This window comes from Nicotiana tabacum, chromosome 16 (genome assembly GCF_000715075.1).
Source record: "Nicotiana tabacum cultivar K326 chromosome 16, ASM71507v2, whole genome shotgun sequence".
Taxonomy (NCBI): domain Eukaryota; kingdom Viridiplantae; phylum Streptophyta; class Magnoliopsida; order Solanales; family Solanaceae; genus Nicotiana; species Nicotiana tabacum.
Window position 1 is genome coordinate 100,152,499 of NC_134095.1, and position 17,222 is coordinate 100,169,720.

The 17,222-nt window shown below is 37.4% G+C and overlaps 1 protein-coding gene across 1 annotated transcript; it reads left to right on the forward strand.

The window, feature by feature from the left end:
- Positions 1–4,332: 4,332 nt before the first annotated feature.
- LOC142170743 (uncharacterized) lies at positions 4,333–16,294 on the forward strand. Its single transcript, XM_075233107.1, has 2 exons — positions 4,333–14,495; positions 15,842–16,294. Exon 1 carries the CDS (start codon positions 8,201–8,203, stop codon positions 9,191–9,193), a length of 993 nt encoding a protein of 330 aa, XP_075089208.1. The 5' UTR covers positions 4,333–8,200; the 3' UTR covers positions 9,194–14,495; positions 15,842–16,294.
- Positions 16,295–17,222: the final 928 nt, after the last annotated feature.

The window sequence follows — 17,222 nt, forward strand, 5'->3', positions numbered from 1 at the left end:
GCTTTCCTTCTACCTGAATCAGCATGTTGAAAACCCTAGGTCGTTTTGGTCTTATCCGTGTTCTGAAACTGTCCTTGTTTGTTTGAATGTATACTTGTTCGATTAAGTTCTTTGTTTCTGACTCTCTTTTCCTTGTTTGACTTTGATTCTGAGTTCTTATCATCTCTTAAACTCGACTACGGTTGAAGCCCTAACTTCTTAAAAGAGTTTTCCTCGCTTATTACTATGAGTTTGAAGGTCTTTACTTGTTTCTGACTTTCTTACCTGTTACTATATTTTTCTTCATTTTTGATTATATGTGACTACTTGACCTTGTTGACTACTGTGCTTCGAGTAGATCTCTTTTACTACTGAATCCTAGCTTATTCCTGCTACTACTGTATGTTTGTGTGTTTCTTTTGCCAATGTGTTTGGCCTTGCATGTCTGATACTTCTGTTCATTCTATTTATATGTTGAAGTGCAGAATCATGTTTCTTTCTTGATTTATCTTGATTTCCTCAATCTCACGACTGATTGCAAAGGGTTCCCTTATAAACCTTAATTTTTTTACTCATTTGTTTAAAATTAATTGATTCATTTCCTTTACTGTGATGTTTGATCTTGCTAAACCTTTTCCCAAAACTAAGCATATTTTGTACTTAGTCTCAATTATTTACTTCATACTTTTACTGCCACCTTATATGGCAATAATCAATCTGTCCCAAACTGATTTCTTTCCTTAATTAACCCTGTTAGTATCCGTTAAGCAGTGATTCCTTAATTAAAAGGAATCACTTGTGTTAATTGATTCTGATTGTGATTATTTCCATATTTGTGTTAAGACTTTACTTATTACCTTATTCTTCACTCATTTTCAAACATATAAGTACCCTACCCCGTCTTCTTTCAAAGGGAGGAACAATTTGAGTTCAAAACACACACTTACACTCAAAAGCTCTCTCCTTCTTTACTACTACTTGTGCTATTGCTTTGTCTAACCGGCTGAAAGCCAAGGCTAGACTGTGGAATCTTGCTTGCTTTACCTTTCTGCACTTTGCTTCTCTACTGGTATGTCCTAGTTAATTTTTTAAGCCCCAAAAACAACATGCTTCTTTAGTTGTTTCAGTTTCTTTCACTCTTTCCTACTTCTGCTCATGTTTCTGCAGTCAAGTTATATTATTAGCATGCTGTAATATGTTCCCTTTTCCTTTAGATTAATGCTTCCCTTATGTGTGTTTTAAAGCATATTCTCTCTTATGAACCCCAAACCCCCATATCCCCTCTATGTGTTTGTGTTCCTTTGACTGGTTTGTGGCCATGCCAGCATCAGCTATTGATGTGCATGACCAAACCAGACCCCTGCTGGGCTCATGTGCTTACAGACAAATGTATCCCCAAAACCCCTTGACCCCTTTGAATGACTACTGATTCTGTGTAGTTTTGAGTTTACTACTACAATTGCTTTCCATCACCTCTATTACTAATTGCTTTTCAAAAAAAAATGGACTATCAGTCCAGCTTTTTAAAACAAATCTCTTTCAACAAATGTTCTGCACTTCCACTATATTCTTAGAATCTAGGTGCTGCCCCTCTTGTGTGAGCCTTGCCTTGGGATCTTTGAGCTCCCTTTGAACTTGGACACATAAGGGCTGACCCTCCCACACTGCACTCATTCTGTCTGGTTATACAAATCTGGGTGTGAGCACTGCCCGTGACCCCTTGAGGTCCTTAGGAAACTTTGACATACCTAGTTATGAGAAAGGCTTTGAAATACTGGCATGGAAGTGGTTCATTATATAACTCAGAGAGGAAGTCAAGATCAGGCTTCCTTTGGTTGTAATTTCTTATTTCTGCACTTCTTTTGTAATTCGATCATTCGGTCTGTAATAATTTGTAACCAATTATGGGGTGATTAGTGAAAAGGGTGGGTAGTTGTATATAGTGGGTAAATTGGGTAGATAACATGCCTATAAGGTCTATTTTGATTCCAAATATGGTCTGTTAGATAACATGTCTATAGGATCTGCTTTGGTCTAAAATAAATTCTGCATGTTTTATTTTCACAATTAGAAACCATATTTATAGGGTCTAAATGGCTTAACAGTAGAGATCTTTCCTATGAGGTTAAAAATCCGCTTTATAATTAGATATCATGCCTATAAGATGTAAAGTAATTGAAGTTCAATTTTTCATTACAGCATGTATCCAGATTCGTTTCCCTTAGATATCATGCCTATAAGTTCAAAGTCAGCTTTTAATTATTTGATACCATGCCTATATGATTTAAAATCAGCTGTAATGGAGACCATGCCTATAAGGTCTAAAACCAGTTTAGTTAAAAATCAGTTTGACTCATGCCTGTCTAATTCAGATTAAATAACCTTCTCTTTTCGTGTTAATCAATATCATTAGAAAGCATGCCTATAGGATCCAAATCGCCTATTTAAAATTAACCACTGCTCTACTGCATTCTTAATCAATATAGATATCATACTCATAGGACATCACCATTACGCCTAGGCAAGCCTCAGGTTATTACTTAAATAAAACTGGAACTGCCTTTGTTAATTACCAACTGCTACAACCAGCAGGCAGACCTGATTCAGACTTCTTTTCTGAGTTATACAATGAATCTGGTTTTGACTCAAACTCTACTTTAGGGTTTTAAAATTCAGACCTTAATTGTGTTTAAGTCATACTATTTATATGAATTGTTTGCGGAGGTATATATGAGCCCTATAATTGTTTATATGTTCCCCTCAAAATGCAGTCCTACGTGTTTTGTATGTCGCCTTAGCCTTTTACCTTTAAACCTAAGAGTCAGCCTAAAATCATCCCTCTTATAGAAATAGTAGTCCTAAATTCCTCCGGGATTGATAGGAATGGGATGGGTAATAGCATGCAATAGAGGTCGAGACCAATCCGCACTTTAATACCTTAACGGAGTGGGAAGGGTAGATATGGATATGAAGACCGGTGCGCTAATACCACATGTATCCCCTCTTCTGAGGAGTGTTATACCGGGTATTGCATTGAGGTGATCCATATTATAAACAAACCTAGGACCCCTTTCATTTTTTACAAGCATGTCTAGCTTATAACTCTTTTTCCAAAACCCTGCATTTTAATAATTGTTTGCAGTTGTATATTTAAACTTAAATCCCCTATTACTTGAGAATTTTATTTGATTACTTGCTAATTGCAGAAATTCACAAAAACTATCTAGCCGGGAACCACAATAGTGGATCCTGAGGGGTGCCTAACACCTTTCCCTTGGGATAATTTCAAGCCCTTACCCTATCTCTGATTATCAAACATAGTTGTAAATGAACTCTATGAGTGTCCTAATGCGCCTTAAATCATTAGGTGGCGACTCTTCAAATACCCAATTCCCAAAAGGAACGAGTCATTATACCCCATAAATGTCGAACCCGGAAACTCCTCTCCGACTGGAAGGGGGAAAAAGGGGGTGCGACAGCATGACGACTCTGCTGGGGATATTTAAGCTTTTACCATTTCAGACTGTTCTTGTGAATTTGTACCTACCTTATGTGCAATTACTTGTTTAAATTTCTTTAAACATTTAATTTCTATTTCAACTGAAAAACTGACATATCTTCTTTGTTTCCTTCCTTTATTGCTGCTTTAAATTATAAAACTGCTGTATTTATCGCTTTCTTAACGTGCAAATACATGTCAACATGTTTTTTTATAATTATTGCATAATCATGCTCAACATCATACTCCACTCGTGCCAAACAAATACTATAGCAACGTTTTTAATGAGTGGTTGGGCTCTTCCTATATTATTACCCCTAAATTCGGAAAGGCATATTTGCGGTAAAATAAGTTGATTAGTGGTGCAGTCGACAGTTCCGTGCCTTCCCCCTTAGTTGTCTGCTCAAGGATGTAGACATGTGATTTTTGACCCTCCCCAAGATTTTTCCTATTTTAGCACGTAAATATTTAATTTAGGCCTAATATAGCTATTTCAACTTATTTTTACTTTTATTTTATTACAAGAAAACGAAAATTACAAAAAATAGGTTCATTAATATTTTGTAGTCATTTTTAATCTTGAAAAAATACCAAAAAAATAATTTTGTTTTAATGGTCAGTCTTATTTTAACAGTTATGTTACTTAAGTAGGACTAATTAATAAATGAGATCGTATTTTTATCTCGTTCGCGGGGAAAAAATAAAACTTGGGCTCGAGCAACCCATCTTTAGGCCTAATTTTGGACCTAACCCATAATTCCCAAGCCCATAATTCCTAGGCCCATACCTCTAACCTAATCCCCCCCCTATATAATAGTACCCAACCCCTAGATTTTAGATTCCCGTTTAACAAAGAAAAAGAACGATTACCCACTCCTCCTGATTTTATTGCTGACGTTCCCAATTTCGAAGGGGCTAGTGAACAGACCTTTGGAGGCTCTCATCCCTCTCAATCCTTGAGAGCAAATATTAACTCTTTTGAAACTCAAACAAATTTACACACACACATTAACAGAGAAAAGAACAGAAATCACTTTAGAGTTAAGGGGAAGGAAATTTTTTTTTTAGGGGAACAAAAGAAATCAATTTGGTCTCGCTCAAGCTCAGCCGCACAACTTTTGATTTTTGTCGCCGACAAAGCCATCTCACAGGAGTTCCGATTTCATCGCTGCTTTCTACTTCCTTCCTGTTGAATAAATTGATTTATTTGGAAACAACCGAAATCTTTATCTGCTAAGTTGTATTGGAGCTGGGGTACTGAAAAAGTTCGAGGTCGCCGGAGATTTTCGATTCATGTTCCATCCGTCATCTCCGGTCGCGGTATTTGGAAGTTCTGTTTCTCCTTATGTAAAAATTTTCAAGCCATTAAAGGTTCACTCTTGTTCTTATCCTCCGGTTCAATAATATTTCATCTTTCATGCTTTAAGTCCATTCTTTGCCATATCTTTTTATTTTGTTTATTTTTTGGTCATTTAAGCTAGTTTACTCAGTATTTGAGCATGTTTAAATTGTTTTATTACTATTATATTTTTATTATCTTGTTGCTAGATGAACTAAGCTTTGTCACCAATAAAAACTTTAGTATATTTCCTCATTTATTATGTTACATCGTATAGTCACAATTGCTAGGAACTAATCAAACAAACATATGACGTTTTACTTTTCTTAACTTATCTGCTTATTTGTTGTGCCACAATGGATTGATGATTTAAGTATGAACGTTGTGATCATCATATCTTAAGGCGTTATCTTTTCCAATTTGGAGTTTCGCCAATTATAATTGACTATGGGAACTCATATATTGAATGAATATCATTAAAGTGTAGAAAATGTTTTACTGTATAACTAGTTTAGGAAAAATAATTCTTAATTCGTAGCTTTCTTTAGGCGCGATTAAATAAATTATCGTGACCATGGGTAAGGTTCTGTGGCATGGTTACGATACGTGAATCTCAACTTGGGTGCGCATTTATGTGACCCAAATCCAAATCTCAACAATGTTAGATAAAATGTGTTGCGGACTGCGGGTGCATTTATGTGACGTGGTTCAAAACGTATTTTAAATGACGTTGTAATCTTCCTTAAAATGAATAAAAGCAGTTATAAAACTAAAATTGAAACATAGGCTAAAACATGTATTAAAATCAGATAATAGGCCAATTATAACAGTTGAGCGACCGTGCTAGAACCACGAAACTCGGGAATGCCTAACACCTTCTCCCGGGTTAATAGAATTCCGTACCCGGATTTCTGAGTTCGCGGACTATAAAAGAGAGTCAATCTTTTACTCGATTCGGGATTTGAACCGGTGACTTGGGACACATAAAATTATCTCAAGTGGCGATTCTAAATTTTTAAATAAATAATCCCCTTTCGATGTCACTTTAAGTTGAAAAAAACTCCCCCTTACACCCTTCCGGGGTGTAGGTAAAAAGGAGGTGTGACAGCTCTTGCGACTCTGCTGGGGACCCAAACCTAGAACTTCGGTTCAGGGTTTACGAATTCGAGCTTAGAATAACTGTTATAATTGGTTTGTTTTATCTGATTTTTACATGTTGATCCTAATGTGCTAAATGCCGCTTTTACCGCTTTGATATTGTTTGGACTGTATATAAATTGCTACGAAACCCTCCTCTCTCTGAGTCTTCTAAATCATCTAGGAAGTGTGCACTTCGTGTGACTTATTTTCTGTTAGAGTCTTATCCCAATGTTAGAACGAGGTTCGAACAAGTTGCAAAGCTGGTGAAGCTTCTCTATTCCCGGTACGCTGCCCCCCCTCGGCTCGAGCTGTCCGCTCGGGTAAGCCAGGCCTAGAACAATACACCTAGGTTTTTAAACCTAGTATAACACAGCCTCATGCCGGATCTCTAGTAACAACGCTTTCTTGCATCACGTGTATTTGGTTTTGGGGACCCAACACAGGGGTTGGGTCTGTCTAGGACAGGTGTACCCAAATTAAAAAGACCATCCTGATGCATCTTACGTGCTACTTGCGCATCTGTTTGTTTCGGCTTGCATGTTGACTGACTTCTAGAATAGGGAAATAAAATGAATAAAAAGAGAAAAAAGAAAATCGAAAAAAAAGAAAATCAAAGGAAAAAAATCAAGAGTGAGAGGTAAGTATTTGAAATCTCTGAAACTCTCCCGAAATTCAAAAAAAAAAAGAGAAAAATAATCCAATGCTTTCAAAAAGTCATGTTTCCCTGTTTGGTCAAAAGGGCGAACTACGCGGGTCTGATTCTCACCGGATGTGAGATACGTAGGCAAACCTCATCGGTTCCGGCCCATAATTTTCAAAAAATCTAAAAATATTTTCCTTTACTTCCTCTCTAGAAAAGTTTTTTTTTGAGATCCCAATTTTCAAAAAATCCAAAAATATTTTCCATTACTTGCTTCTTTAGAAAGCCTTTCTTTTAGACCCTAATTGTTTTTTTTTTAAAAAATTTTGTTTTAATTTCTTCCAAATATCCAAAAATATTTTCATTCTTCTTTCAAAATTGAAAAGAAAATTCAAAACTTAAAAATATTTTCTTTTTTTAGAAGCATTTCTTTCGTAAATTCAAAATAAAATTCCAAAAATATTTTCTTTCTTCTTTAGAAATTTTTCTTTCGAAATTCTAGAAAAAAGAATTCAATTTTTTTTCTTCTTTAGAAGTCTTTCTTTGAAAAAGTGCTGAAGAAAAATCAAAATCCAAAACTGTTCCCTTTCTTCTTTATATGTCTTTCTTTCGAAAAATAAAATAAAAAATTCAAAAAAAAAGTTAGTTTATTTACTTTATTCATGATCTTCCCGAACTACGCAAAATCTGATTCATGTTTCCACATGATACGTAGGCAACCCACATCAGGTTTGATCAACCATTGAAAAAAAAGAAAAACAAAATGAAAAACAAAAGTGAAAAATGTTGATAATAATAAGGACTGACTGAGTCCATTCTAACATGTCTTTTGTTTTGAATTGTGAAGAAAGTTTGAGGTGGTCGGTTTGTGGTAAGCTGGAAACACAAGATCCAAGAAAAAATGATAACTGACATCGAAGCTGTTACAAGTGCTCAAGAGATTCAGGGTCAGATGGTTCAACAAGAGTCAAGTGTGTTTGAGAAAAATAAAATGCTGAAACAGCAAATGACCAAAATGTGTCAAGCATGGGCCAGTGGTCAAGGACAGCCTCGTCATGAGTCACAATTTGCTACACAGCAAGAGCAGTACCACTCTCCTGAGTACCACTCGTACTCGTTTGATCTTCCTACAAACATTGAGAAGCCTGCCCGAAAGATGATACAGGAAGAAATGATCCAAAGAGTGAAAAACTTAGAACAACGGTTGAAAAACATGCAAGGGTTGGCAGGTCAAAAGAGTGTTGCCTTCAAAGATCTATGTATTTTCCCCGACGTCCAATTGCCGCCTGGTTTCAAGACTCCCAAATTTGAAAAGTATGATGGACATGGAGATCCTATAGCCCACCTGAAAAGGTATTGCAATCAACTAAGAGGTGCGGGAAGAAATGAAGAATTGTTGATGGCTTATTTTGGGGAAAGCCTTACGGGAGTAGCCTCCGAATGGTTTATGGATCTAGACACGTCTCGCTGGTATGTCTGGGATGACATGGCACATGCCTTTGTCAAACAGTTCCAATACAACATTGCCATAGACCACAGACCACAATTCCCTTTCAAAGCTAAAGAAGAAACCAAGTGAAAGTTTTAGGGAATATGCCATTAAATGGAGAGAGCAAGCAGCTCGAGTAAGCCACCCATGGATGACCACGAGCTAATCACTGTCTTCCTTCAAGCGCAAGAGCCAGATTACTTTCAAAACATGATGTCCGCAGTGGGCAAATCCTTCTTAGAAGCAATCAAAGTGGGAGAAATGGTAGAGAATGGTCTTAAGACAGGCAAAATTATAAGTCAAGCAGTTTTTAAAGCCGCAACTCAGGCTGTCCGGGTTGAATCTGATAATTTTAGCGACACAAATAAGAAGGTTGAAGAAATCATGATGACATCAGGGTCGAGAAGAGGTCCTAAGAGAATATCTCGAAGGTATGAGCAACCTCCTCAAGTTTTCCTTGACTCCCCTGAGCAGTATTATCCACCTCAGAACCCACAATACTCTGTCGCTCTACCTCAGTATGTTGTCCAGCCACCAAAACACCCCAAAATGCGAGCACAGGCATCACGAAATCTCCAACAGCCTCCACAAAATTTTCAAGTGCCCTATAACCCACATCCAAGCCAGAGGTATAAAGGGGAACAAATGTTGAAAAATAATTTTACACCAATAGGAGAGTCCTATGCAAGCTTATTTGAGAAGTTAAAGCATTATGACATGATTCCACCTATTCCTCCAAATCATGTGGACCTACGTGCAAGAAGCTTTGACCCTTCTAAAGGGTGTGAATACCATTCTAATGCCCAAGGGCACACTGTTGAAAGCTATCAGGATTTGAAAAGAGAAATAGAAAGGATGATCCAGGAAAACCTGATTGTGATCCAAGACAGTGACACCCAGAATATCGCGCAGAATCCTTTACCTGCACATCATGATGCACACTTTGTGGGGATAATGCGTGGTGACGGGGAGTATGAGAATCCTCTCGGGAATTTGCTAACTAAAGTTAATGATTTTGAAATTGGAGAAGGCCCTGTTGATTCCGATGAGCAAATTTGTGGCTTAATGTCAAGCTTAGCAATTGAAGAGTCATTCCCTCCTCACTAGGAAGGAATCTTGGTAGTTTGTTTTGATGTTTTTTCTATTATCTGGGTTATTTTAGGGTTGTGATCCAGATTTTATTTGTTTTATTTAGTCAAACCCTTCTATCCCTCCATTCTGTTTGTGTGAGTCTTGTCTTTCTGTTTTGTTGCTATTTTCATTAGCTGGGTTATTTAGGGTTGTAACTCGGATTTTAGGTTGTTTGTCTTGTTGTTTACTCAATGAAATATAGTTTTTCCTTTTGTGTCATTCCATGCTTAGTTCTTTTCCCGCTAGTTTTAATGACATGATATGCATGCAGAATTTTTGGCCAGGTCTTAGAAAATTGATTTAAGTTTGAATTGGACAACTGAGGAAAAGACATTTTTGAGGATGAATACAGAGTTGAAATACTTTGGAACTAAGGTCGAGTAAAATTCACCTTCAAATCATTGTGAAGATTGGACTTGAGAATGTTTAATCAATTGAAGTTTGTTGGAAAGTTTGATATTAAGGGATGGAAAGTGTCTTGTGACCACGACACACCAAGAAGATAGTCATGTTCATCAATGCTGTAATCACGAAAAGATACTATGTTTGGTGTTCTCGAGGCTGGGAGGCCCTTTTTCTGCTACCCAAATACTTTATATCCTTCGCTACCCCTTTTGAGCCTGTGCTATTTTCTTTGACCACCTATTTTGGAATCAAGTTTAGAGTCAAGAGTCAAAAAAAAAAAAGAAAAAAAAGTCCATGCCCCAAGAGTACAAACTGGGGAAATTTTCAAGTGAAATAAAAAATGAAGAAGAAAAGAACTGGCAGAGGTCCATGCCCCCATAAAATAGAAGCTGGGGCAACTTGTTTTGAAAGAAAAGAGGAAAAGAAACAAAAAGATAGATGAAAAAAAAACGAGTTAGGTCAGATGTTTGAACTACGTTCAACCTAATTCCTTAAAAAAAGGATATGTAGGCAGCCTCACGGTTCGGTCCAACCAAATAAGAATTCAAAAACAAAAAGAGAAAGAAAAAGAGAAAAATCCCAAATAATCCCCAATAGCTGAAACTGGGGCAGAGATTTTATTTCACTTTTGAAAGAGTCGATTCCAAGAGTTGTAAGTCCACAATCCCCTTTACTTTGAGTTTATTTTGAGCCTTCATGACGTCCTTTCTTTCCAACCCTATCCAAAATTCTTCCAAATAAAGACCTCCCGATATGCCTTTAAGAATGCCAAGAGAAGCATGCAATGAGCAACGGTTGTCACATGACGTAGAACACCGTCGAGTTTCTCACAAAAAGGGAAAGAAAAAGAAAAAGAAAAATGAGAGAGTCTTACTAGTGAAAACCTTCACGGGCACTATAAGGCGACGGTAAACAGTGATGAATAAATGAGAGAGACTTGTTGGTGAAAACCCCTCGGGGCACTACTTGTCGAAAGTGAGGCATGAAGCTGATTCGAAGAATTGACATAAACAAGCCTGACTTCAAAGGTCATAAGAATGGTAAAAGGGAAAATTGGATTAGTTTGGTAGATCGGCCGTTAAGTCCAAATGCATGTCATGATCATTAAGGCTAGTTATTGAAAAAGAAAAAAGAAAAAGAAAAAAAAGAACTCTTCCTTCTGTCCTTCCGACATGGGCATTTCTTGTTAATACTTGTTTCTTTGCATCATTCTGTCCTTCACTCTGAGTCAGTCCTTGTCAAAATAAGCAAGAAAAGACTTCAAAATCTGCTACCAGCTTTTCAGTTGCACAAAGTAAATTTAGCCAGCATACTTAGTTGTTACAGTTAACATGCCTTGAGGATTCATGCAAAAGCTCCCCCCTCCAAGACTCTTGTCAGCTTACTTGGCGCAAGAAAGATAACTGGTGATTCTCTTTGACAGACAAATTGCTCAAAAAGTAGAAAGTCATTCAAGATATCGTAAAGGGTCACCTAGGCAAAGATCTCCAGTTGATATAAGGCTGATTGAGCCACAAGTACAAATGATATTAGGTGTGAAACAATTAGGGTTGATGCAGAGCAAAAGTCTCTTGAAGCCTACTCAAGCTAATTGAGCAGAAGCCAAGCTGCCCAAGACTCAAGGCCAAAAACCGACCACCATTTTCAAAACTGAAAAATTTTCCTTTGTATGAAACAGGAACAAAGCGGTACAAGGAAAATGATTCAAAAAGAGAAAAAAAATGAAAAAGAAAAAAAACAAAAAAAAAGAGAAGAAAAAGGAAAGACGAGAGGAGCCAACAAAGGGAAGTTTCTCAAATCTTTGCCTTTATTTGTCTTGCTATTGTGCATCGCCATTGATCTTCACATTTTTCCTCCTAGGATAAAGTCCTAATCTGATGGAATTTCCTCCCAATATAAATCTTAGTCTGATGAATCTTTCTCCTAAGATAGAAAACCTAGTCTGATGAATTTTCTCCTAGGATATAAATCTTAGTCTGACGAATCTTACTCCTAAGATAACAAATTAGAAGACCTAGTCTGATGAACTTTTCTTCTAGGATCAAAATCTTAGTCTGATGAATCTTTCTCCTAAGATAGAAAACCTAGTCTGATGAATCTTCTCCTAGGATCAAAATCTTAGTCTGATGAATCTTTCTCCTAAGATAGAAAACCTAGTCTGATGAATTTTCTCCTAGGATAGATATCTTAGTCTGATGAATTTTTCTCCTAAGATAGAAAACTTAGTATGATGAATTTTTCTCCTAAGATAGAAGACCTAGTCTGATGAATTTTCTCCTAGGATAAACGTCTTAGTCAGATGAATCTTTCTCCTAAGATACCAAAAAAAAAACAAAAAACAAAAACAAAAAAAAAGAGAAAAAGGACCTAGTCTGATGAATTTTCTCCTAGGATTAACATCTTAGTCTGATGAATCTTTCTCCTAAGATAGAAAACCTAGTCTGGCAAATTTTCTCCTAGGATATTTTGAAAAAAAGAAGAAGTCTGAATTTGAAAAAAGAGGGGGGTTAATTTTTAGTTTTCTTAAGTTATCAATGTTTAGTTTTCTTGAAATCAGGGGTCCTGCCTGGAGAATATGGTCAATCTTTACTTTAGTCAAGCTTAGTTTATAGTTTTCCGCAAGCTCAATCACTTTTAGGAGACGTACATCCTAGTCTAGTCTTTAGTTTACTCATCATTGCATCAATAGTATAAGTGGTTTACAATATTGCTAACAACTCACAAATCTTCCTAGTGCAAACTGGGGTAGAAAATTTCGTTTGTTTTGTTGATTTTGATTGCAGGCACCCACATGGAAAACAAGGGAACACAGAAAGTTTCAGCAATCAGGCACCCACCTGGAGAACAAGGGAAAACGGTTCCAGTTTCGAAGGAAGAAAGGTCAAGTTCAGCAATCAGGCGCCACCTGGAGAACAAGGGAAAATAGTTCAAGTTTCAAGGAAAAGCAGTTTCGAAGGAAGACAGTTCAAGTTTCAAGGGAAAACAGTTCGAGTTTCAAGGGAAAATAGTTCCAGTTTCGAAGGAAGACAGGTCAAGTTCAGCAATCAGGCGCCCACCTGGAGAACAAGGGAAGATAGTTCAAGTTTCAAGGAAAAGCAGTTTCGAAGGAAGACAGTTCAAGTTTCAAGGGAAAACAGTTCGAGTTTCAAGGGAAAAAAGTTCAAGTTTCAAAGGAAGTCAGTTCAAGTTCAGCAATCAGGTGCCCACCTAGAAAAAAGGGAATTTAATTCAGAATGCAATTCAGGTCAGCAACAAAAGAAGCTCGCATCAAGAATGCGAGTCAGCAGTCCGAGATGATCAACAGAAGTCTGTCACAATCCAGAATTAAAAGAAAAAAAAAACAACAACAAAAAGAAAGATAAGAAGTGAATCCAAATACAGAAGTTAATGAAAGATGTGAGCTGCTCAAGACAGCGCTGAGGTCACAAGCTTTGCATGTCCCGTCTTGGTTTGAAAAGCTGAAGAAGATTGAACCAACACCTGCGACTAACAAGCATCAAGATTCAGATCAGGGTCCGCATGAAGAACCAACCAAGACTCAAGATCAAGCTTCAGAAGACTCATAGATAGGAATCTTGTAACTCATAGCTGATAGGCTTAGTTAGTCTTTTTCATTTTTGGTTTTGGTGTAATAACGGGACCGCGGACTGGAACCTCAACGGAACGGCACCTCGACCGGCTCTCTACTTTAGTATACTCCATCACTATTCTTACTTCTGAACTACACGTGGTCTGATTCCTTTATAGCCAAGGATATGTAGGAAGCTCAGATACTAGGGCTCGGTCACATTTTCCTTTCTTTTAGATTTCGGTTTCCCTAAATAAGGGTCGGGTCAAAAAACCTGTCTAGTCGTTCTTTGTCTGAAAACTCTTCGCGTTTTCAGTCAAAGAGGGGCAACTGTAGACATGTGATTTTTGACCCTCCCCAAGATTTTTCATATTTTAGCACGTAAATATTTAATTTAGGACTAATATAGCTATTTCAACTCATTTTTACTCTTTTACTTTTATTTTATTACAAGAAAATGAAAATTACAAAAAACAGGTTCATTAATATTTTGTAGTCATTTTTAATCTTGAAAAAATACCAAAAAAATAGTTGTTTTAATGGTCAGTCTTCTTTTAACTGTTATTTTACTTAAGTAGGACTAATTAATAAGTGAGATCGTATTTTTATCTCGTTCGCGGGGAAAGAATAATACTTGGGCTCGAGCAATCCATCTTTAGACCTAATTTTGGACCTAACCCATAATTCCCAAGCCCATAATTCCTAGGCCCATACCCCTAACCTAATCCCTACCCCTATATAATAGTACCCAACCCCTAGATTTTAGATCCGCCGTTTCACAAAGAAAAAGAACGATTACCCACCCCTCCTGATTTTATTGTTGCTGTTCCCAATTTCGAAGGGGCTAGTAAACAGACCTTTGGAGGCTCTCATCCCTCTTAATCCTTGAGAGCAAATATTAACTCTTTTGAAACCCAAACAAATTTACACACACACATTAACAGAGAAAAGAACGAAAATCACTTTAGAGCTAAGGGGAAGGAAAAAAATTTTAGGGGAACAAAAGAAATCAATCTGGTCTCGCTCAAGCTCGGCCGCACAACTTTTGATTTTGTCGCCGACAAAGCCATTTCACAGGAGTTCCGATTTCATCGCTGCTTTCTACTTCCTTCCTGTTGAAACAAATTGATTTATTTGGAAACAACCAAAATCTTTCTCTACTAAGTTGTATTGGAGCTGGGGTACTGAAAAAGTTCGAGGTCGCCGGAGAATTTTCGATTCAAGTTCCATCCGTCATCTCCGGTCGCGATATTTGGAAGTTCTGTTTCTCCTTATTTATTGAAGAAACTTTTTAAGCCATTGAAGGTTCACTCTTGTTCTTATCCTCCGGTTCAATAATATTTTTATCTTTCATGCTTTAAATCCATTCTTTGCCATATCTTATTGTTTTGTTTGTTTTTTTGGTCATTTAAGCTAGTTTACTCAGTATTTGAGCATGTTTAAATTGTTTTATTACTATTGTATTTTTATTATCTTGTTACTAGATGAACTAAGCTTTGTCACCAATAAAAACTTTGGTATATTTCCTCATTTATTATGTTACATCGTATAGTCACAATTGCCAGGAACTAATCAAACAAACATATGACGTTTTACTTTTCTTAACTTATCTGCTTATTTGTTGTGCCACAATGGATTGATGATTTAAGCATGAATGTTGTGATCGCCGTATTTTAAGGCGTTATCTTTTCCAATTTAGAGTTTCGCCAATTATAATTGGCTATGGGAACTCATATATTGAACGAATATCATTAAAATGTAGAAAATGTTTCACTGTATAACTAGTTTAGGAAAAATAATTCTTAATTCGTAGCTTTCTTTAGGCGCCGTTAAATAAATTATCGTGACCATGGGTAAGGTTCCTGTGGCATGGTTACGATACGTGAATCTCAACTCGGGTGCACATTTATGTGACCCAAATCCAAATCTCAACAACGTTAGATAAAATGTGTTGCGGACTGCGAGTGCATTTATGTGACGTAGTTCAAGACGTATTTTAAATGATGTTGCAATCTTCCTTAAAATGAATAAAAGCGGTTATAAAACTAAAATTGAACCATAGGCTAAAACATGTATTAAAATCAGATAATAGGCCAATTATAATAGTTGAGCGACCGTGCTAGAACCACGGAACTCGGGAATGCCTAACACCTTCTCCCGGGTTAACAGAATTCCTTACCGGATTTTTGTGTTCGCGGACTGTAAAACAGAGTCAATCTTTTCCTTGATTCGGGATTTGAACCGATGACTTAGGACACCATAAAATTATCCCAAGTGGCGACTCTGAATTTTTATATAAATAATCCCATTTCGATTATCACTTTAAGTTGGAAAAAACTCCCCCTTACACCCTTCCGGGGTATATGTAAAAAGGAGGTATGACAAAGGGTACCAGTCTAAAACCCTATAGAAACCATACTTTGTTTAAATTGTGCATGCATCATGGTCAAACCTAGCCGGGTTAGTTATATTGTCCACATAATGACCCTTTAAGATAGCTTTGTCCAAATTCCACTCGGTCTCCCTAAAATCCAAACGGATGCCATCACGTTCTGTGCATTTATTTGGAGAACTAAATGCTTCATGCTAATTGTTGGTATTCAATAGTTGAGTCTGGTGGGGGTAAGGGCCTAACCTTGTTTGTCTTACAGAAATATGAGGCACGAGGTCCCCAGTTTTGGTATAGTTAGCACGCCTCCACTCTTGTTAGACTGGTGGATGAGTCTTCTATCAAATGACCAAATCAATGAGTGGAAAGAGAGGGCCGCCAAAGCTAGCGAAAAGTTGGAATATCTGGAATACAACCTGCTGGAATTGGAAGGAAAAGTGAGGAGGAGAGTTACAGACTGCCAGAACGTTGAGGAAAATGAAGGAGAACACCTGGCAAAGGCATTTTTACTGGTGAACCTACGCGAACTGGAGGATCTAATCAACGAGAGCATTTAACCTGAGGAAGGTCTTTCTGGGACCAAGTAGATATGAGTTTATCTTTTTCGCTTTATGAATGTAATAAGGCCAACGACCATTAGTGACTTTTGTTTCTTGCTTATTTAGTGTCGTTTTCGGATTCGTCTATCTCTATCAATAAAATGAGGCATTTAGCATTCTAAGTTCTCCAAATCAATTTGTCGCTATGTCTACCTCGGGCACAAGGAGGTCCCCAAAATAGGACACGATTTACATTCCCGCACTATGGGTTTAAATATTGTAATACTTTTTATGATCCTCACTAACTTGGTTAGCTTTTTGTTTTTATTCTTTGTTTTTGTTTTTCCCCTCCCCAAAAGGTTAGTTCGTGCACTCTGGCATCATCATCTTATTCCACGAGATCCAGGGGCCCTCCACCCACTCCTCTTCTTAGTCCTGTCCAAAACAAGAATAAAAGCAAGATGGAAGATCTGAACAAAGTCAGGACAGAGTATTCAACTGAACAGGTAGAGGCCACTAATGGCCATGGCACTAAGGTTCCTAAGGAGAATGTGTCACAACTGGAACAGAAGTTGCTGAAATTCCAAGAAGAGCTCGATCAGGTTTGGAATCTGGCAAACCTATCATTTTCCCTCAACACCCCAGATATCAACTTTCCCAACACTCAAAACCCTACACCTCCTCAAAATATCCCAAAGCAACAGAATCATCCCGCTCCACACCATCACACTGTTCCACCAAAGACTCAATGTAACACCTGCCATACCCTAAACAACACTCCACTACTCATCCCAGAGCCTCAAAATTCCATAAATGACCATTTCCACACCCACACACCAGGCCACCATAACACTCCTATCTATATGGAGACCATGCCACACTCCACCCAACCTATCTCAAGCACACCTGAGTCTGATGAAAAGGATTTGTTTATTAGGAACCTGACCGAGGAACTTAAGAAATTAACTAGCCGGATTCAGGGCGTTGAAGGAAGTAAAGGAATCGATGGGCTGAACTATGAGGATCTTTTCATACAGCCTGATGTTGAACTGCCCGAGGGGTATAAACCTCCTAAGTTCGAAATGTTTGATGGTACAGGTGATC

Coding starts and splice junctions, on each gene's coding strand:
- LOC142170743 (XM_075233107.1), top strand. CDS start 8,201: ATGGAGAGAGCAAGCAGCTCGAGTAAGCCACCCATGGATGACCACGAG.